The sequence below is a fragment of the Stylophora pistillata genome, chromosome 4, assembly GCF_964205215.1.
Source record: "Stylophora pistillata chromosome 4, jaStyPist1.2, whole genome shotgun sequence".
In the NCBI taxonomy this organism is placed as follows: domain Eukaryota; kingdom Metazoa; phylum Cnidaria; class Anthozoa; order Scleractinia; family Pocilloporidae; genus Stylophora; species Stylophora pistillata.
Window position 1 is genome coordinate 34,608,333 of NC_142522.1, and position 22,093 is coordinate 34,630,425.

Sequence of the window (22,093 nt, forward strand, 5' to 3'; positions counted from 1 at the left end):
AAATAACAATAATCGAGTGCCACTGCCATCCACCGACAAAAAAATTTCGTTTTAAGGACTCCCGCTTTTAAAGATTCCCCGAATTAAAGATTCCCGCTTTTAAAGATTCCACGTATTAAAAGATTCCCGCTTGATTCCCGCTATTAACTCGGATTTCCCGTTTGAAAGATTCCTGCTTTTATATATTTCCCGTTTTAAAGATTCCCGCTTTTAATGATTTCCCGTTTTAAAGATTCTCCATTTTGAAGATTCTCCGTTTTAAAGATTTCTCAATCCCCGTATCCATTCCTCATTCCCCGTTCCTTATCTTAAAGATAGCCTGTCACGCATTCGAATTATTCATCGAACACATACTCTGCTTATACCTCATATAAAGTACAGCTCTGGCGTCTGCTAATGTTTCAAATTACATTTGCTCTTTATGGCTTAATGACGCAACTCCTCCTTTAATAATTTGAGAGGTTGCGTATGCAATCCACACTTGCGGTGAACTGACCGCTTCATTCTTCCGGTCTGTAGAGTTTTCCGCAGAGATCCTCGTTTCGCAAATTACAGGTGTCCATTTCGCAAATAACAGATTTCTATTTCACAAATCACAGATTTTTACTTCGCAATTCATTAAACAGATTACTATTTAGTAACAGATTTTTATTTCGTTTCGCAAATAATTAATTACGGTAAGCCCAATTTCCAAGCAATAAGGGGCCGACCATTTAACTCTTGAGGGGGGAGGGTGGGTGATTTTGAAAAAAAATTTCCTGTTAGCGCTTGTTGGAAGAAAAAAATTGCATGCAGCCCAAATGTAACAAAAAAATTCTTGCGTTGCTGTAAGAAAGAAAGAAAAAAAAATGTTGCAAACCATCACATTGCTTTTGTTCAACTTTGAGGTACTCAATGCAGAAGTGGAATGAAAAAAGGCTGAGCAAAAAGTATCAGAGCTATCGTAATCAACTAACTTCAATTTTGCTTTCACATTTGTTTTGGATATTTAAGTCCACTTTTATATTGCAACTAATGATTCCAGCAGCATTTACCATGCTATGAGCATTTCTACTGAAACTGCATTCTGCTATTTTTGGTTTTTTTTTTTTGTTGATTAAGAAACTAAATGTTTTCACCTCTGCCTTTGGTGCATCACTTTATTTGACGTAATATAAAGTGATTGTAAAGAATGACTTTCCGAAAACATAGAAAAATTAGAACTATTGCTGCAATGACCACAATGTAAATGTAAATACATTTTGTATATGAAAATACATGACCCTTTTTTGAGGGAAAAAAAGTCCTGCAGAGAAATCAGGAGGGAAAAAAATATCCTGTAGAGCATTTAGAACGGAAAAAATATCCTGCCCAGCAGACTGCTAGAAAAAAAGTTTCTTGATGACCAGAAATCACCCACCCCACCCCACTCAAAAGTTAAATGGTCGGCCCCTAAAACAAGGAAATTCCGCAGGAAAATATTTCACAGTGGACTTCATATCTCAGTAAAGGTGCAGTTATCGATAACAGGAGCCTCGAGCTTGCATTTTATTTGAGGTAAATTTCTTCATTTCGGTCACGAAGAACAAAGGAAATTGAAGGAAACTAGCTGTAATCTAAGGAATCAAACGCTCTCTGATTACTTCTAGTGATATGTTCCAGCAACAGCAATTGTAAAACTTTGCCAAAAGGAGACAAAAAGAAAACAGAGGGCCCTTAGAAGGAATTCTCGAATCCTGACAGAAATCCGGAAATCCGGATACCCCTTCGGACATTTATGGCTAGATGTTAACATCGAGTGGCGTTAAACGATTCGTGTAAGCCGCACCAAAAACGAAACGTCCAACAAAGAACGCTTTTCCTGTAAAGATAACAAGTTAGTTTTTCTATGCGAGTGCCATAATCATCATCAGTTTTAAAAACGAACCTAGTAGCTCTTGGCTGAATTCTTTCCAAATTGTCGATGTTCCTTGCTTTGTGTTAGGTGACCAGATAATGGCACACTTCTTACCGGGGTACAATACAGCGCCTTGAGGGTGCCAACATCATCAAGAACTTTGCAAGTCCTTTTAATAAGAGCATAAATCTTGTTTACTTTACTAAATATTTTGATGACAGTTTGTTATAAGTGATTAGGGCCGAGATCACAGAATTCAGAAGTTTCTTCTAAAATGTTGGTGTTTAGGCTTAGTGTTAATAATAATAATAACAATAATAATTATAATAATAATAATAATAATAGTTTAATATTTACATATGATGCACGATCCTCGCAGTAGAGAGCGCTATTTATGCAATAGCGAAAAACAGACCTGAAAAGAATCAGGCCTGTACGGGATTCGAACCACTGACCTCTGCGATGCTAGTGCAGCGCTCTACCAATTGAGCTAACAAGCCAACTGGTAGCAGGCCGTTAAGTTGATTCGTAATAAACCCGTGATGATAAATCAGATACGATGAATATATGAAGTTCATATATTTTGAACTGCGCTTATAGATACGTATGATGCACGATCCTCGCAGTAGAGAGCGCTATTTATGCAATAGTGAAAAACAGACCTGAAAAAAAATCAGGCCTGTACGGGATTCGAACCACTGACCTCTGCGATACTAGTGCAGCGCTCTACCAATTGAGCTAACAAGCCAACTGGTGGCAGGCCGTTAAGTTGATTCGTAATAAACCCGTGATGATAAATCAGATACGATGAATATATGAAGTTCATATATTTTGAACTGCGGTTATAGATACGTATGATGCACGATCTTCACAGTAGAGAGCGCTATTTATGCAATAGCGAAAAACAGACCTGAAAAAAATCAGGCCTGTACGAGATTCGAACCACTGAATTTCGCTATTGCATAAATAGCGCTCTCTACTGCGAGGATCGTGCATCATACGTATCTATAACCGCAGTTCAAAATATATGAACTTCATATATTCATCGTATCTGATTTATCATCACGGGTTTATTACGAATCAACTGAACGGCCTGCCACCAGTTGGCTTGTTAGCTCAATTGGTAGAGCGCTGCACTAGTATCGCAGAGGTCAGTGGTTCGAATCCCGTACAGGCCTGATTTTTTTCAGGTCTGTTTTTCGTTATTGCATAAATAGCGATCTCTACTGCGAGGATCTTGCATCATACGTATCTATAACCGCAGTTCAAAATATATGAACTTCATATATTCATCGTACCAGTTTAATATTTGTAGTGCGCAAATTCATTTACATATGATCAAATGCGCATAACAATTATAGAATATAAAAATTACATCATATAATAAATTACAGTAAGACCCTTATCAAATTTACAAAACTAATTAAAACCTTTTCTAAATTGTAAAAAGCTATTAAAGTGTTAGAGAGAAGAGGCATTCTTTTCTCGGTTATACGCATCAATTTACACTTCTTAACATAAAGTCCATTGGGTTATGCTAACTCTAGGCATATTGAATATCCAGATCTGGCTAAAACTCACACTGGTCTGAAGGACGGTTAACCACTGTAGATGTTCTGTACACTCATCAGCATACAATGCTTCTGTGTTCCCAGGCATTTAACTACATCAGGTAAATCGCTGATGAAAATCACCAAGACTAATGGCCCTAATAAGGAACCCTGGGGTACTTAAGATGGAACTGACAGTCCAGATAGTGTTCAATGCGCCAACGATCCTCGCAGTTCTATGCTAAAGTATTTGAGAAGAATGGAAAGGACCAGAGTGGTTGATGTGACATGACCAGAAAAATCCAACGAAAAAACAAACTCAGATATCAGTGACAGAGAGGGCGTGGTATCACCATCAGCCACCTCGAAATATGCTCATAAGAGCTGGTATCACGAGGGAAACGGTTGTTAAATGTGGGGGTCAGCGACACTTGAAAACCAAAAGTTGTTTACACATTCCGACCTTCCATTGAGTGATCCTTCGAAGAAGACTGTTTAATTGGTCCTGGACACATTTGGTCACATGTCGCGGTTAAATTCTTCTGATTTATTTAGCCCCAACAATTCCATTCATATGTGTATTATTTTCTAGGTAAGGACCTGACGTTGGACAATGTTCGATGGCTTGCAATTTTGAACGCAAAAACATGAAACATGTGATTGAGTGGTCTTATCATAATTTACAACTCTTTTTTTTTTCTTCTTTCTGTTTAAACAATGTACAATATAAAAATTATTGAATTCGATTTTTGCATGATATCATGAGTTATCAAACCTCGTGTCTGTATTATCTCCCTTAGTTTTTGACCTCAGCAGATAACTCTTACTTCGGCATCGATAATTCATCACATCATAATCAACCTCATCCAATTAAAGCTTATTATCACCTGAGTTTTTACACCAGTCAGTGGTATGTCTCCCGAGTTAGGAGGAAGTCTCTAGGGTAGTCTGTTTTCCGAGACGTCTAGGTAAAAGTTATTTTCAATCTTGTTTTGAAGTAACGACCTCTATTAGATTCGGCTCTTACTGAAAGCTTAAAATAGGAAGATAGAGATTTCTCGGCCAACACCCCAAGTATTCCCTCTAGGCATAAGAGATTATCAGTTCATTTTCTCTGCAGAGGCTTAATCGTTTGAGAGTGTAACATCTCGCTTAGTCACTCATGCCCACCAAGACGAACACGAGATAATGACATAAACCATTCACTTTTTCCGGCCCTTCGCAAGTCTTCCTGTCTCACGTTTTCTCCACCGTCCACTGCCTCATTATTTTCTACAAGGGAATAAAGCAGTGGTGATAGAGGGTATGCCAATTTACTTCGTTTTCTTTTACCATGGGGGTAACCTTCAGGTACAGAGTTACTCGATGGGTTACCATGTAATACAAGTACCTATATGAATCATTACGGAGTCCTATATGGATCATTACGGATTGGCGATAATTAGAGTTTTGCGGGAGCAAGGTTTTTGTTTTCGATACAACTACAAACTCGTCTTTGGACGGATTTTTCTGATTTTCTGAGTAAGCTGCTGAATTTCATGCTACCAAAAAGAAACCGTGCATTTACAAATTTTCCAGCGAAAGAAGTTGTATTATAACATAACCAAGGTAAAGCGCGCGCTCTGATTGGTCAATTTAGCGTCCCCCATTTGCCCATGGGTGTACGCTGCTGACGTGAGCAAATGCAAAGACTATTTAATTTTTCCGCGCGCGCTTGTTTTTTCTGGCCACGTAAGATTTGTTAAATAAAAGGGAACTCTTTAGCTACAATGTATCAATGTTATAAAACAAATGGTAAACACCACAGGGTACACTATTGAGTTATGGATGCACTTGGGAGGTTTGCTAAGCACTCAAGAAGCTAGAGTCGCTCTCGGCTATCGCCTCAAGCGACTCTTACGCTTCTTTCGTGCTTAGCAACCTCCCGCGTGCATCCATAACTCAATAGTGTACGCTGTGGTGTTTACCATTTGTTAATGAAGGGTAGCTGCAAGGTGGATGATTCGTAAGGGATACTTCGAGTAACTTCAAATACAAAGGTTGAAGAGTCCTTTTTTATTTCCAGCTTCTCGTAGACCGAGAATATGTATCAAAGCCGATACGAAATATATCGACGCGAGTAATCTCTTAGTGGCTTATTGTTGTTTCGTCGCGGTATAGCTTTCTTCCAACATTGGATGAGATTGTAGGTATCATTGGTAGAGGTTTAATTACATGGATGGGTGATCTCGATTGTTTGTTTTTATGGAAACCAAGTACACTGCCACCCCTCCAATTTCCCTTTATCAAGTTGCCTCTGAGGATTCACATAAGAGATATTCATAACTAAATGATAGTATAAGCCATTTGTACACTTTCTTAAGTTTATTTTACAGCTAAGGTTAGAGTACTGTTCGTATTTTGCAAGAAAGCTTTTTACAATTCTTTTTCAATAACTACAGTACTTAATTGATAAATGCACACGCAACAAACCTTCACCAAGGTAAAATAAGTTAATTAAAAACATTTTATTCTCAAAGATATCAAATAATTTTAAAACATTCTTGCACTTGAGAACTACCCTCTATTGATGCCTACTCTACGTAAACAAGATCCTCATCATCATTCCTTCATTTACGTGAAAAGTGTTTTCTAAAAAGCTCAAATTTCGTCCGTTTGTAATAATTTACAATATAACAACTTATTTCGAGATACCTAAGTTAAAAGTAATACGTATGATGCACGATCTTCGCAGTAGATAGCGCTATTTAAGCAATAGCGAAAATCAGACCTGAAAAAAATCAGGCCTGTACGGGACTCGAACCACTGACCTCTGCGATACTAGTGCAGCGCTACTAGTATGCGATATATGTGATACTATATGCGATACTAGTATCGCAGAGGTCAGTGGTTCGAGTCCCCTACAGGCCTGATTTTTTTCAGGTCTGATTTTCGCTATTGCTTAAATAGCGCTATCTACTGCGAGGATCGTGCATCATACGTATCAAATACCGCAGTTCAAAGTATATGATTTTCATATATTTATTCTATCTCATTAAAAGTAATAGCACAGTTTCTTCAGTACGTGCACCAGTTTCTCCCGCAAGACTTGACAGAAATGCCGATTAGACAAACGAGGTAAACAGTTACATACGCGATATCAATTTTCTTCCGAATGTCTTTAGCAACTTTTAAAAAACACCAATGATGCAACAGTAGACAAAATTTTCAGATTAATGACTTAGTTAGAAGATAAATTCAATCTTAACGGCATTGTATAACCACAAGTTTTACCATCCCACGTGTCACTGCACCGTAAATGAAGGAATTTTTATGGCGTCTATATGGAGGCTTGTACACATTCACGAGTACTACGACAGGTCTTTCCAGACCACTGTACTTCAGAACCGTGCTGATGACAATTTTGTTAGAATCATTTTCCTTTGCAGACTCCCAAGATAAACCATTCAACGTCGCAGATAGCCTGTCTTCGGAAGGAATTCTATCATTCTTTGAAAACAATACAGCGATATCTTTCGGATTGTAACCCTCTCCCAAAAGCTCGCACAACGTGTCATGGAGAACATCTAGTTCGATTTTTTCACTCTCTGAATATGTTATTATCCTTACATCTTCTCCGTCGAAGTCGTGCCCAATTTCAACCTCGTCTTTCAAATCCTTGTAGACAAGATATTTTTTGGCATGCTTGAATATCTTCGTTGAGTTACGGATGACCTTTCGTAACCTAAAATGCGGACGTTGTCTGCTTTCTTTAGGAATACCTAGTCAGTAAGTAAGTAAAACTTTTACTTAGACACGATAGGGATTAAAGCGAGAAGCTGGTGGGTTCGAGCAAATAAAGATAATAATAATTCAGTATAATAATAATTAGCCTATTAAAACTTAAAAAAAAAAGGATTACATCAGGAAAATCAACTTCTAGGGGTAGTTCTTGGAAATTGAATGTGTACAATACAAAATTGTCTTGTTGATAACTAATACTGACAATTTTCATTTCTAAAATTCTACAAAATAGACAGTCATTTAAAAACAAACTACCGGTAATAAGAAAAAAATGTGAAGAAAAAACAAAGTAGTATTCCTTGATCCGGCTTGAGTTCCCCAGAAATAGGGTTCTCAACGCCTTAACAAATATTTGCATGTCCTTTTACGATATCCGACAATTCTAAATGGAATCTCCTAGAAGCTCGCGAACTTCTTAAACAAAGTGAGGCTGATCTCAGCAGTGCAGAGGACGCTGAAAACTGATGGCGTGAAAGTAGCTTGCTCCACTTCTAACACAAGGCCAGCGTTCTGGCGCTTCTTTTCTGTTTAGTGCTGCCTGAATATCTGATCTGGATTCATATCTCTTAACAATAATAATAATATAATAATAATAATAAGACTCCACTAAAAAGTTACCGACTGATAAACTTGTGGCCCTCTTAATTGGGAAATAAACATGATAAATAACCAAAAACAATAGTGTTTTAAAAGCCCCAACTGGCAGAAGCCAGACCACTTGGCTATATACAAATCGCAGCCAAGGAGTTAAACAAGAAACAACCGAAAAACAAATCCAGTGAGTGGCAGGCTGAAGGACTTGAACCCAGGACCACCAGACTGCAAGTCCAGCACCCTAATTATTCGGCCACATAAAAAAAAAATCATTAAGGCCCGAGCAAACGGCTTCAACATTTGCTTCAACATCCTTTCGATTTTGTTGAATGGCAATGTTGAAAGCGTTTACCACCCCCTTTCAACCGTGTTGAAATGTGTTGAAACGATGGTGAAAGAGTTTAAAAGCCTTTAATCTTTGCTTCAACATCTGCTCAACATTTCTTTTGTTCTCTGGAATGTTCGGAATGTTGAAGCGGAGTTGAAGTCATTTGCCCCGCTCTTTCAACATTGTTGAGTACGTGCATGCGCAATTAAGAAGACGTAACCATTTTCACCATGGACGCAAAGACGGTTGCATAGCAGGGCAATTTTGTGTGTGGCTGTAATACGTACGGGCGATAATATTTCGATCAGCTGATCCTGCAATGAAGGACTACGACACGCCAGACGATTTTGAAGTAGAGATCAACACTGCAACAAGGAAAAGAAAAGCACCGGAAGCGGATAAAACAAAGAACCCAAAATGGAAGTCTGGCGAGATAGAAACGCACATAGATGAGCTGGAGAAGCGAAGCTGTCTGTGGGACGTCTTTGGTAAAGACTACCACAATCGCGAAGAGAGAGAAATCGCTTACACAGAACTGGAAGACATATTTAAGCATACTAAACAAGATATTAAGGCAAAAATAGCGAGCCTGAGGACGCAACTTGGTCGCGAAATTGCCAAAACAAACTCTTGGAAGTCAGGAAAAGCAACCAGTGAAAAATACAAGCCCTTGTAAGTGTCTAAGGCGTGCAAAGAGCTGGGCCTGAAACTAATTACCAGGCCACTCGCTAAGTTTTGTTGAATGAAATGTTGAAATTGTTTGCTTATCCCACCGTTCAACATCGTTCAACAACCTTTCAACAGCGTTGAACAAAATCGAATGGATGTTGAAGCAAATGTTGAAGCCGTTTGCTCGGGCCTTTAGAATAAAATATCCCTACAGTTAAAAAACAAGAATAAATTTAGCCTACGTGTAGCCGCACCCTCCCTCCGACAAAGGAGGAACGGAGCGAGAGAGCGTCTACGAAAGGTTGGCACAAATCGTGTTCTGTGACGTCATTCTTAATTTATGCAAATTTTTCTACTTTCGCGTAGAACGCGGGCTTTTCAGGATACAAAATACCAAGGATAATCTCAAGCTGTGTATCGGCTATTCTTTCGAGCTTATCTTCGGTTAAATCAATGAAATAAAGTTGCATTTTGTGTTTTAAAGAGATTACGAAAGCTTACGAGCGATTTTTAGTGACAAGCAACAAGAAAACGTCCTTCGACGTGCAAGTAGCTCTCGCGAATTTCGATTTTGCTGTATACACCGTGTCTGAATACATTTGTCGCCATTGTCTTGGAATTCTAAAGAAAAGACAAAACTTAAAACAGAATCTTGACGATCTCAAAGAATGCATGCGAACAGAATATGCTGGAAACGTGGAGAAAGTAGAATTTGATTTTAAGCCGAAATAGTTTCAAGTGAGTACGGATTTTTCCTTCGAGCGGCCAAGGCTTGAGGGTTTTTATGTAAACTCAATGTAGCAAGATGTTTTGTCGCTGCCACCAGCATCTCCACTGTATTCGTCGACGCCAAAAAAGAGATCTAAATACATCTTTTTCCTCGAAGAAACAATAGCTTCCCGTTGCTCTTCGTACAGTTCTGGAATGCAGAACGTTCCGCAAACTTGCTTCAAAGCAGCTTAGTAAGTCTCTTTCATTTCTGAAGTGAACGATCTCGCCGCCATTTTGCCGTGAATTTTGCCTGTTTTACATTTCAACCAATGAGCGCCTCCGACTGAAACGATCGAACTCGGAGCCAGTGAAGAACTATTCTACATTTTCTTGCAAAAGGAATGATGTCACATAACACGATTTGTGTCAGCCTTTCGCAAACGCTCCCTCGCTCCGTTTCTCCTTTGTCGGGGGGAGGGTGCGGCTACACCTAGACTAGAGTACAACAGTCCTTCTCAGAACTACACTCACCCGGGCGATCAGACTACACCTTCACTAGAGTAAATTATGGTGAAACCTAGGATGAATATTGAATTTGGACGCATACCTGATGGAAAAGAGTGACTCTTTTGGCAGAGGTCAATGAAACACCACAAGTAGCCTGGTCTGTCGGGGTCATACCGTCGCACCAGATCCTTCGCCTTTTCATACCAGGAAAAAGTACCATATGGCTGCTCGAAGTATCACATGCTTAGTTTGTGGAAAATCGTCGTCGATGAAGGTAACACGGCAAATGGCATTGCACAGACCGGTTTTCCTACCGAGTCAAACAAAATGTGATTACATAACTTGGCAACATGAAGTTTCACCATACTGATAAATGACAACCACTTAGCTGGTTTCTGGTTTAAGACTTTTTAATTTCAAATCTTAGTGGAATAACAATAGCAAATGGCCAGATAAAATGAGTCAATACACCATAATTCAAGTTCAAATTCTACTGCTAGATTTAGGTTTGGTCTCAAATGCACGAATTAACAAGACCACCAAATGGGAAGGGGAACAGTTGAGGAGTTTAACCAGTTACTTGTACTCATCATTTTGGAAGCAGGCCAGTTTTAAGGAGGAGTTGTTACCATGGGCAATCCTTACCGTACTTGGCTTGCAATGCCTTCATTTTCGCAAACGTAGAGGATTTCATTCCTTTGTAGTTTCTCACGGCGTCTAAGCTCTCTCATGAATTCCACTGCAACAAGCGTCTTTCCTGTTCCAGCGACCCCCTTGATCCATAACTCCCGGTTTACTTCAATCTGCTGATGGACCAAACGAAACTGTTCCGTGGTGAGAAGGTTAAAAAAGGTTACGCCCAATTTGCAGGAGAGAGTTGACGGCACAGCAGCAAGAGTTACCACCATCGCTTTCAGAATCTCATTTAGTTTCTCTCTGGGAGAGAGAAGATCATATGACTTCGGGTAGCGGTCGTCAGGTGATGGAAATTTTACTTCTCTGCCTGCGCGACATGGTAGCACATGGGATGACACATAAAACTTTTGGCCCCTGGCGCCATTTTCGGAAAGCCTTTTCTTTATGGACTGTGCAGCCTCTTTGCTATATTGGAAAGACGTCTCATCCGCCGCATCACAGAGAGTGTACAGATGAAGTCCACCCATGTTTCTGCTGACAAGAAGAACGTCACAGATGACGCTATCAACTGCTGTGCCTCCAGTATCACGAAGCCAAGAACGCGATACAGCCAGAAATCCCCGAAAACGGTCCCTGCGACAAACCTTTTGGATGTTGCGAATCACTGCTTGTGCCTCTGCTGGAAGGCTAGACTCTACACCTTCCGGTGAAACTGGGAACGTGTCATCGCCTGATATTAAAATTTTAATGTAGAAAATGTAAACAAAGAGAACATAATAAAAAAATACTAACAGTGAAAGTATTTTTAGTGCATTAAATTTCGTGTAAGGAGATTCTTCTCGCCCCAAGGCAGTCGGAGACAGGATTATGTCAACCAAGAGATATGGGAGCAACAAATATTCTACACATCACTTTAGTATCGGCACTCTGTGGGTGCTGTGGATCACAGTAAGGGGTTTTTCGGCTCAAATGCTATTTCTCATAGCAAGGTAAGTAAACAAATTCAGATTTTCTAGAAACTGTGGAGTATTACATATGGAATACAATTCATGTGTTCTCATGTTATTTTTCTCCAGGCAGCCAGACGCCAACCAGTTGCGAAGAAAATATTTCTGTTTCAGAGAATCTAGTCCTTAAAAAGCAAAAGTAATCCATGTTGTGTACTTGTATCGACGAAATTTCATTTCAAGGTTAAAAAGTTTTTCAAATCATATAGAGATTTTGCACAACTTTTATAATTCCTACCAGAAGGATACCAGGTTATATGCTGCTGTTCTTACCAATGAAATACGAACCAGGTAAATTTCGAAAAATCAGATTAAACGAAGCAGTCATCAAGCTTTTCAGTTTAGGATTCTCATAGAAATGCGACCTACCTTTAAAAAAGGCATCCCTTATCCTCTGAACATCGCCTCTCACCGTTAAAAGATGCCCTTCAGAAACACGCATCTGTTGAAACCTCGATAGCATATCAATCATCCCTGAAAAAGAATGATGCAAATTAACAATTTGACGGGTAGTAGGATAGGGTTCAAATAATCCAATAAGAGTGCTTTTAGGCTAAGCTTTGTAAAACCAAAATAAATTAACCAAGGCGAGAAATTTCTGGCCCAATCATAGATTGAAGAAATGGTGAAGTAAAGCAAAACCAAAGCAGTTCCATAATAATCATGCTCTTGTGGTAAATGAACAGAGTCTTATTATAACTGGATAAATTTTCAACTGAGTGATGAAAGTAACCAACCAGGGTTGTCACTTGGCGCCAGTTCCCGGAAAAATTCGCGGGATAAAAAACCAGCGATCTCCGGTTAGCATTTTTGGCCTACGATCGCTTGGTAAAGCACAACAGGCACTTCTGAGGTTACACACTTACAATCTTTCATCGCCTTTGGGCAACCGTATTTAAAATTTTAGCTGGCAGTGTAATTTCTTAGTTACAACCGTGGCTAACGTATTCCTACTCCAAATTAGAAAGCATATTTTTGTCAAGTACACACCTCTGGTGTTCCCTGTCAAATGCGCATCATCTGACTTCATTCTCCCTTTCCATTTGTCAAAATCAAGTTGATGAGGAACCTGCTGGCCATCTTCATCACACTGTAATATATAGCTTTCTGGGCATTTTCCAAAAATTCCTCCAGCATCCCGCATTCCTGCCATTTTAACTACAATGACAGATTTGGATTCAGATCCAGAGACATCAGAGAAGGTTAAATCCCAATGGATGCCTCTTTGAAGCTTAAAATTACAACACATCTTGTCAACAAGGGAACTGACACATTCTTCCACATGCTCTTTCTTATTTTTCACCATGTCTACGCCCGAAACTCTCCGGTCATCTCTTACTCCTATAAGAAGAACTCCACCATCACAGTTACCAAAAGCTGACAACTGTCTGGCGATGCTGAATCGCTGCTTAGGATGTGAAAACAAAAGAGAATCAGATGCAAAGTCTTTAAACTGAACCTGTTTGCACTCCATCAAGCTGATTACCTTCTGGTGAAAAAATGTACAAGGTATCGGTGGAAGGTCTTGCAGAGGCACTTGTATATTTGACTTTAAGTTTCTTTTGTGGCTGTCAGACTCTAGCTTCAGAAAACCGACAACATCGTCGTAATTAGCGTCATCAACACCCGAATCTCCTGATACAAATAAATTGTACTTCATTGTACATAAGTGTTTCGGAGCATTGACGAACAGCAATATTTTGTCAGAAAATACACGGCGGTCAAAAACGTCGTCATATTTTGATGGACGAATCATTGTTTTTAACTGCCCCTCAATGGTTTGCCAGAAACAATCCACGGGATCCTTCTTACTTGCACCTTTACTCTGGGGGTCTGCAATTTTCATTTCAAGCACTCCTCCACCAAAATTTAAGAGAGCATTGCACTTTCTTATAATATCCTCGCTTTGGGTGGGACTTTCTTCATTTCTAGACTCAATGCCTTGTTTCTTTCTCCTCTTTTTCTCCTTTTTCTGCTGACTAGCACTATCTGCTCCAATTCTTATAGTGCAGTAAAGATGGTTTTCACAGAAGTCCCTGTAAACAATGAACAATGTTTCACTGGGAAATAAATCCAACTTTACAGATGTTAGAAAACTTTATTTCTACTACATTGCCTCTACGCAGTAAACAAAGTTTAAGAGCAAAATTTAGAATGCTTGAGGGTCCTCGCCAATGTGTAACTGCTACTTAAAGAGCACCTTTGCCACACAAAAGGCAATTTTACTGCCAGTTCTTGTATTTCTCATAAATACTGCCTAAGGCCAAATTCAGTTTTCTTATGGTCTTTTCCCTTTCATAAGAATCATTTTCCAGCCAGGAAATCAAGCATGCATTTTAAGAACCCAATTCAGTCTTGTTTAGTAATAAAATTTTCATTACCTGTTGCTGTCAGTTTCCCCATTGCGTAAAGAGGGAGAGTTTCCTTCATGTTGGTTGTCACTTCCATCGATTTCCATGCAATGAATATCATTTTCTTGAGATGAACTTTCCCTGTAGTAAAAAAGTGTAAACAACTACTCAAGGTAAACAAAGGTCCAAATTTAAGTGGCAAGCCTTATTAAGGTTGTTATTTTGGGATTGTACAGCCCTCAACAGCTTTAATATTTTAATCACTTTTTGTATTGCTTTGTCAAGTAAAAACAATGAAAAAGGCATTTACCACAGGTTAACATCGAGAGATATTAAAAGAAATGTTTTACTCAAATTTTTAAGGATTTGTATGGAGACACAATGTTCGTGTCCCTCTTAGGGGGCACAAATATGGTGGCCAGAAGCTACCAAAAAGATACATTAAGTTTTGCAATGCAAAGCTATGCATCCTCTGAGGGCTTGTAAACATCTATACTGAGTACTTATCCTCAAACAAGGAATGCTCAGATTGCAGAATCTCAATGGAGATGCCAACTTTCATTAACCTACATGATAGTATTCTCCAGGGTTCTTGCACTTTTTGAGGAATTCAATTCAAGCACTTTCAAGGACTTTATAAGGTCATTTTCAAGGACCTTGGCTTTCAAATTCGAGGACCTTTTGCATTAAATTGGAGGGGCCGAAAAGTCCCATGAGCATGACTTCAAGCATGCACGTCAGAGTGATCACATACTAGGTAACCAAGATTATTTTCAACGCACCAATTAGGTACAAAATATATAAAAATCACATGTCAAACATCATAATTGGATGCGGGATTTGAAAGAAAAACTAGTTTTTGCAATATGTGCCAGAAACTTATACTTTCAACAACAAAAACAAAAGAAAACTTCGACTTTGATTCATCTGCGCTTATTTTCAAGGACTTTTCAGAAATTTTCAAGGACCCTAGTCTAAATTCAAGGGTTTTCAAGTCCTTGAAAACAAAAAATCAAATTCAAGGACTTTCAAGGAGCGCGGGAACCCTGATTCTTGGCCGACATTTTCATTTTGTGTTATGCAAAAGCTTAGAAATTCAACCTTGCTTTAAGACAAGACGAAACACCCTATCACACTGAAAATTTGTAAAATGATAAGTCTTCAGCTTTTCAAATAACTAAACTAAAATCTCAAATTTTAAATGATTAATTTTTCCCTTATTTTATAATTTTGATGACATCACATGAAAACCAAGAATAGGGTGTGTTGTGATGTTAACCATTTGTTACCAATGCAACATGCCTTGCAACCTTTGTCCTCTAAACTTTTCCTCTTTTCCAAAATGGATAAATTAAATTTCTTACAAATATTTTGTAATGGCAATGAGACATTTGTACTGACTTTAGCCCTGTATTTGAGCAATAATACTTTGCAATTTCAAAATGGATGCTTTTAGGTGGTAATAGCATCCATTTTGTTCAGGTTGGGCAATTTTGGTCTGAAATCATACTCAATTGTGATTTCAAATCAAACTTATGCCATACTCATATGATGTCTTACACTCTACTCAGTTAAAATTCTATCAATCACTCTAATGAGTGACATTGACTGTTCAAGGTGGCTTTCACAAGTTTGATGAAAGGCACATAAAGTCATAGGTATCATAGATCAGGTAATCCACCTCTCCGTAACATTTGTTCAGATTGCACAACAATCGCTGTAAACCATTTACCATCTTTAAGATATTGTATGGAAAGAGCCGAAGGACTCCTTGTCCTATGAATTAATTATCAGTAAATGCATAACCTGACCAACATAAGCTGAAGAAAATGAATTTATGCAGTTTTCAAACATCTAATGCAGTTTCTTCATCAAAACTCCCTCCAGATAATTTTATTAAAATCAAAGCCATCACTGCAATAAAAGCATGCACTTAATTAATTCGGTAGCCTTCAATTTTTTTGGTTGTTTATGTTTGGTTAAATTCAAGAAATGATGTTCGCATAAAATTTTGAACTTCCTGATAGTCTCTTCTTCCAGTGTATTTTGGTAACTTACACTCAAAGTGTAAATTACCAAAATGAAAATTCAGAGCCATCTTTCTCTTATTGAAAGGTATAAATTGGTTTCAGTTATTGATTGAAAATAACTAAAAACCCTGTTCTGCCTTTTCTGTTTAGCACTTAAACATCACCTTGATTATACAGTATTACACATTGACTCTTTCATGCAGATTAGTTTGTGGAGGTTTGCACTATGTTTAAAGGATAGCTTCCTTCTGGGCTAGGTTGTATGAATTATGTATAAATTACCTGCATGATGCCCTGGCTCCAGTGTGGCACAGGTATGCATCACTATCTTGATATTCATAAAAACCACTATAAAGAGAATAATTCAAATTTAGGTGCATCTGAACATAAAGGGTAGTTTGTGATATAAACATTTAATGGCAATTATAAAAATACCTCAGTCAAATCGATCGGACTGACAGTCGTTTTTTGAATATTATTATATATAAAAAGCAGCGCTGTTTTAATAACAATGTCAGTACAAAGCACAAGACATGGATTGCTTCTAAACCCTTTCATATCAATGAGTGACCAAGAAAGAATTCCTCCATACAATATCAAGCAGACAAATGACAAAATAAAGAAAAATATCAATTTAGGAATTATCAATTGATCCAATCCTAAATTCTTGAAACTATACTACTGTAACAGCACTGCCACTGGCAGTCTGGTAAAGTCACCCACACAATGTTGTAAAGCACCTTGAACATAGGATAAGAGCGCTATAGAAATAAAAGTTATTATTATTATTATTATTATTATTATTATCATCACAATGGCATGGCAGACAGTAAGGAGAATTACTACTGAGATCTTAGAAGTCAAAGGGTTAGGAAGGGGGGGACTTAATCAAAGGGAGGGTGGCACTTATCTAATTTGATTTCTTTTCTGATATAGTAATTGTGTATAAGCAGAAACCTCGTTTTCTGTAATATACAAAGCTGAAAGATGATCCTAAATTTTATTTCAACTTGGCAGCATTAATTTGGTATTACCAGGACTCTACGACCACCTGTAATGTTCAGTGGTTTTGAGGCAAGTTTGCATGAAAATAACATTACAGCATGCATGAGGACTCTTTGTTGAACAAACTCAAATATACATATGGTGCACGATCCTCGCAGTAGATAGCCCTATTTAAGCAATAGCGAAAATCAGACCTGAAAAAAATCAGGCCTGTACGGGATTCGAACCACTGACCTCTGCGATACTAGTGCAACGCTCTACCAATTGAGCTAACAAGCCAACTGGTCTGATTTTCAGGTCTGATTTTCGCTATTGCTTAAATAGCGCTATCTACTGCAAGGATCGTGCACCATATGTATCTAATACCGCAGTTCAAAATATATGAACTTCATATATTTCATTGTATCTGATTTATCACTTTCACAGGTTTATTACGAATCAACTTAACAGCCTACTCCCAGTTGGCTTGTTAGCTCAATTGGTAGAGTGCTGCACTAGTATCGCAGAGGTCAGTGGTTCGAATCCCGTACAGGCCTGATTTTTTTCAGGTCTGATTTTCACTATTGCTTAGATAGCACTATCTACTGCAAGGATCGTGCACCATATGTATCTAATACTGCAGTTCAAAATATATGAACTTCATATATTTCATTGTAACCAAACTCAAATATGATCAAAGTACAGTAACAGCAATGATGTATAACAAACCTATCCTCCAACACCTCATCCTGTTGACTCTGCTAAGCAAAAAGACAACAAGCTAGCTGTGAGAAAAAGAGTATGCGATGTGATTGTCATACACTGCTTAATGAACCAATAAGATTGCTTGAAACACTAAGATTGCAGTGTGTACAACAAATTATGGTTACCCTATTTACCCGTGTATAATACGTGCCCATGTATAATGCACACCCTTGTTTTTAACAGGCTAATTTATCAGAAAAAAAGTTTTTCATGGCAAAAAAGACAAGTTAAATATTTGTACAATTATTTTTTAAAACAACAAGAATAAGAAATTTACATTATTGTTAACATCAACATCTTTTGCTACTTAGTTATTTATGACATTATAGAAATCAAACTTTAAGACTTCAAGTGAGGCCTAGCTAATTTGATGATTCCATGGCCCAGTAAATATTATAAGTGAGCAATAATAATAATAATGTCCGAAAAGTGTTGAAGATTTTGTGTCATATCGTCGTAGTTTTAGAATTTCAAACTAACGGTATGCAATTTTCTGGCCGTAAAGTCAAGTAAACAACAATATAACCAAAATGAATTCCACCGCATGCACTTTATACACATAGGATATTCACGCATTTTTCGCTTATAACAGCAAATCAAGAACTGCTTCAAATAAAGCTTTTGTCCTGAAATATTTCTTGCTCGCTTTCTTCTTGCTTCTCATTAAAAAATTCCATATAACATGAGATCTTTCACATGCAGCCAAATTTGCATATTCACTTCGAAATCTGATCCACAGGCCTATTTGCACACTTGCAGAATTATTTAGCGATTTTTGTCTTTCCTCTTGATTTTAGAGTAAAACCTTCGTATGCACCTATAATTTTTCATTCAAAATAAGTTATTTAATCAAAGCTTTTTAACATATAAGGGGCAAAATTACTGAATTGCCATTGGTCAAGACAGAGGGCATTTTTCTTTAATTTTTGTAATTGCCCCGGGCAAAATTACTTGAAAATGATTGGCTGAAAATCGCTTAGCAACGGCTGCTAAGGTAAAGATGTTTCTGTTTGTTTTGTAACAATGGCGTCCCATTTTGCTTGAGATCAGTAAGAAAACATTTTGCTCCTTATATTATAAACAAGTAATAACATGGTTCCTCGTAAAATTAAGGATTAATATCACTTGTGTTTTCAGAAGTTGCAGAAATTGCCCTCGTCACTGCACAACTCGGGCAATTTCAGCAACTTCCGAAAACACGCGTGATATTAATCCTTAATTTTACTCGGCCCCATGCAATTACCTATACAAATGCGTTACTTTTTTTGGTTGTGTTTTTAACATATGCAAATTAGGACATGCGTGACAAACAATGGAATCCGTGTAGAGTACACACTGCAATTTTGATGGTTATTTTTGTGGGAAAAAAGTGCACATTATACACAGGTAAATATGGTACTCAAAAGGGCACTTTCAAAAGGAATCCAGGATTGCTTTGGTTTTGCTTTACTCCACTCTGAAATTGGTCCTGGAAACTTGGCCACTTACTCAAGCAATCTGCTTCCCTAAAAACTACTAGCAACAATAGGTCACTAGCCATTTTCCATACTTAAAGCAGATTGCTTAATTTTTTTATTCAAGTTCTCATTGTGATTTCTTTGGTTTTGATTTTACAACACTTATTTGAAAATCACTCTAAAATGACATGTAAACAACTAAGGGTGTTCTTGCCACCTACTGCACTCACATCATGTCTCGTTTTCTTAGATTCTCCTGTGGTATCCCTTGAAAGGCGTCTTTTATTGTTACTCATGGTTTTTTACAGATAGGCTGAAAAGAAAAAGTCTACATTCAGTTAATAAATAACAAAAATGTACAAATGCAATATGCAGCGCATTCCAAATTAATTGTATTTCACAATTAATTTTATAAAATTATGCCATATCTGAAATTCAGTAACTTCTCTTTAAGGAATCAGAAGAAATCTACTAAGACAATATCTGACTTTGTTCTTGACAAACTTGCTTCTGATTTATAATGGTAATTGAATCGAGTAGTGTGCAATTTTGGTTTGAAATCATACCTGTAATTTCAAAAAGAACTCACATTCCACCCTTGTTCAATTTTAAAATGGTATATAATTTGTATAGGTAATCTTGTTTGAGTGCAATTTGGGATAAATGAGCTCAGAAAATTTTTCAACACCCAACCAAATTGCACAAGCCAGTAGGGCCAGTGCAATTTGTAGTCTTTGAAAAATTTACAAGTGCTGATCTATCCAAAATTCACAAGAAGAATCATGTGATTAATTGTTAATAATATACAACAAAAATACGACTCTTATTTTCCTCTTAACATTGTAGTTGTTTTTATTTTGTTTTGTGGCTCACTAGTTTGGCTACTTGCTATTGCTTTGGTGCCAATCAGAAGTAGTCGGCCTATTCTCTCAGGAATTTGCTTCAAGTTTTTAAACTCTCTATTACAAATGATTCATTGTTTGTACTCTTTCTCTATTAGGTATTGGTCGACAGCAGTAAACATTACACAAAAGCTATCACCCCCACAATCTTTCCTTTCTTTCTTGTGAGCTCTCTTGTAAAACAGCCCCAAACAGTTTCTTTCGAATCTATCAGCCTTTATTCTCTTGTAAAACTCCTTGAGAATTTTGTTCAAGGCCTCCATTACATACTTTTACAGCTGTTCTTGGAAGCCTAAGACTTCCAGTCTTTAGCCATTTGTTTGTGCTTTGTTGGGTGTTGTTGTTCTTTTCGTTTCCCCCAATACTCTGAATGAAAATGTTACTTTCTCCTAACCTGTCTGCCATTCTGTTTTGTTCTACTTTTGCCACTTACCTTTCAATCAATTTAATTCCAACTCTCTGCACTCAATTTCAACTTTTTGCACTCCCATAGACACTTTCAATGTTCTGAGATCAATTGGTGTGTTCTCAGACAATGACCATGCTTAGAGTATAGCACACATATTATTACTAAACTAACAGTGCACATACAAAAATTTCAGCATGCTTATCGCCTAACCCATGTAGCCCAGAAAGTGGAAGTTAAATTGATTGACAGGAAAGTCGTAAGAGCAGACAAAACAAAATGGCGGACAGGTTAAGAAAAAAACAACACGACATTTTTAATTCAAAATTTTAAGGGAATGCTGAGAAAAAAAAACACCCAACAAAGTACTAACAACTAGCTATAAGTCTGGAAGTCTTGGGCTTCCAAAAACGGCTACGACAAAAGTATTGAAACGTACGAACCAGAGGTACTGAGCAAAATTCTCATATGGTTTACTACTGACGAAAATTAGCAGTATAGCAATCGAAACGTCATGATCAATACGCGATTAATTATCCTGACTCTTACATCGTGAGACAAACGATTAAACGTTCATTCATGTGTAAAACCACGTTATGATAAACAAAAACATTTACTATAACAGTTTACGCAACAAATTCGTACCAAAGACGGGGAAGATTGCGAGCGTGATCTGGATAGCCTCGCAGCTTGTTCGATTTTAAAAACCCGCATATAATTTGAAACCAAATTGCACTCCTCTTAGTTCATTTGCCACTATCAATCGATAGTGATTTCGCTGATCGTTCGATTTCGACTGGTAATTATCTCTATTAGACTCAACTAGAGTTCGCGCGGTTGTTCCCCAGTACGTAGGATGTAACTGACATATAAATTTGCATTGACATAAAATGCTTTGCGATCCATTGATTTGGATTACAATCAAAGGAAAATGGGCCCTCAGATCTTTAACCCTCCTCGGTTTAGTTGTACTTAAAACATTCAAACGTGTGTAATAATTTTGAAAGGTACGCAAATTGCTTAAGAGACCGTGTAAGGAAGTCTTTGGTTTCCTTTCGTTTTGACAAAGAAAGAAGTCGTGAAATATCCATTGAATAAGCAAATTATGTATTGAAACTACCAAGTGCAAATTCTTACCCTATCATAGGACAGGCTTTGATTAATCAGAAGTAGAATAGCTTCAATAAGAATTCGTCAAGACTCGGAAAGGTTCTTCAGACACTATAGACGCCATGGAATAAACTCCCGCTCAAACTTGAAGTTATCGATGACAGTTCAGCGACAGTCATTGGCCAATTCCCTTTGCTTTTGTCTCTTGGCTAGTGAGTTCTCGCTCCCAGAATCAAACGGTTTCTCTCAGTCACACGATAGTAATCTCACTATGTACTTGTTTTGGAAAATGTTCCAAACCAAATAAGCTGTAACAAATTGAGCTTCGCGTGTAAAATTCGCTTTAAATAATTGGAGAAAAAGAAGCCAAAAGAATCTTGTTTGGACGGGAAAGGAACCAGAATGAGACGCATGCGGAACTGATTTG

At 37.8% G+C, this 22,093-nt stretch overlaps 1 protein-coding gene, 1 non-coding gene and 1 pseudogene across 3 annotated transcripts; 1 reads left to right on the plus strand and 2 right to left on the minus strand.

Annotated features, from left to right (window-relative positions):
• Positions 1-2,303: 2,303 nt before the first annotated feature.
• Positions 2,304-2,376, minus strand: Trnaa-agc (transfer RNA alanine (anticodon AGC)). Its single transcript has one exon. It is a non-coding gene; the product is annotated as a tRNA-Ala (tRNA).
• A 3,908-nt stretch (positions 2,377-6,284) lies between these two features.
• On the minus strand, positions 6,285-21,356 carry LOC111319898 (schlafen family member 13-like; annotated as a pseudogene). The gene is made up of 10 exons (XR_016000673.1): positions 21,202-21,356; positions 19,479-19,561; positions 17,756-17,787; positions 16,325-16,390; positions 14,043-14,153; positions 12,652-13,697; positions 12,031-12,135; positions 10,664-11,384; positions 10,119-10,328; positions 6,285-7,187 (listed from the first exon to the last, which is right to left on the minus strand). The product of XR_016000673.1 is annotated as a schlafen family member 13-like (transcript).
• LOC148733475 (uncharacterized) lies at positions 7,194-9,116 on the plus strand. Its single transcript, XM_088758790.1, has one exon. It carries the CDS (start codon positions 8,451-8,453, stop codon positions 8,805-8,807), a length of 357 nt encoding a protein of 118 aa, XP_088614916.1. The 5' UTR covers positions 7,194-8,450; the 3' UTR covers positions 8,808-9,116.
• Positions 21,357-22,093: the final 737 nt, after the last annotated feature.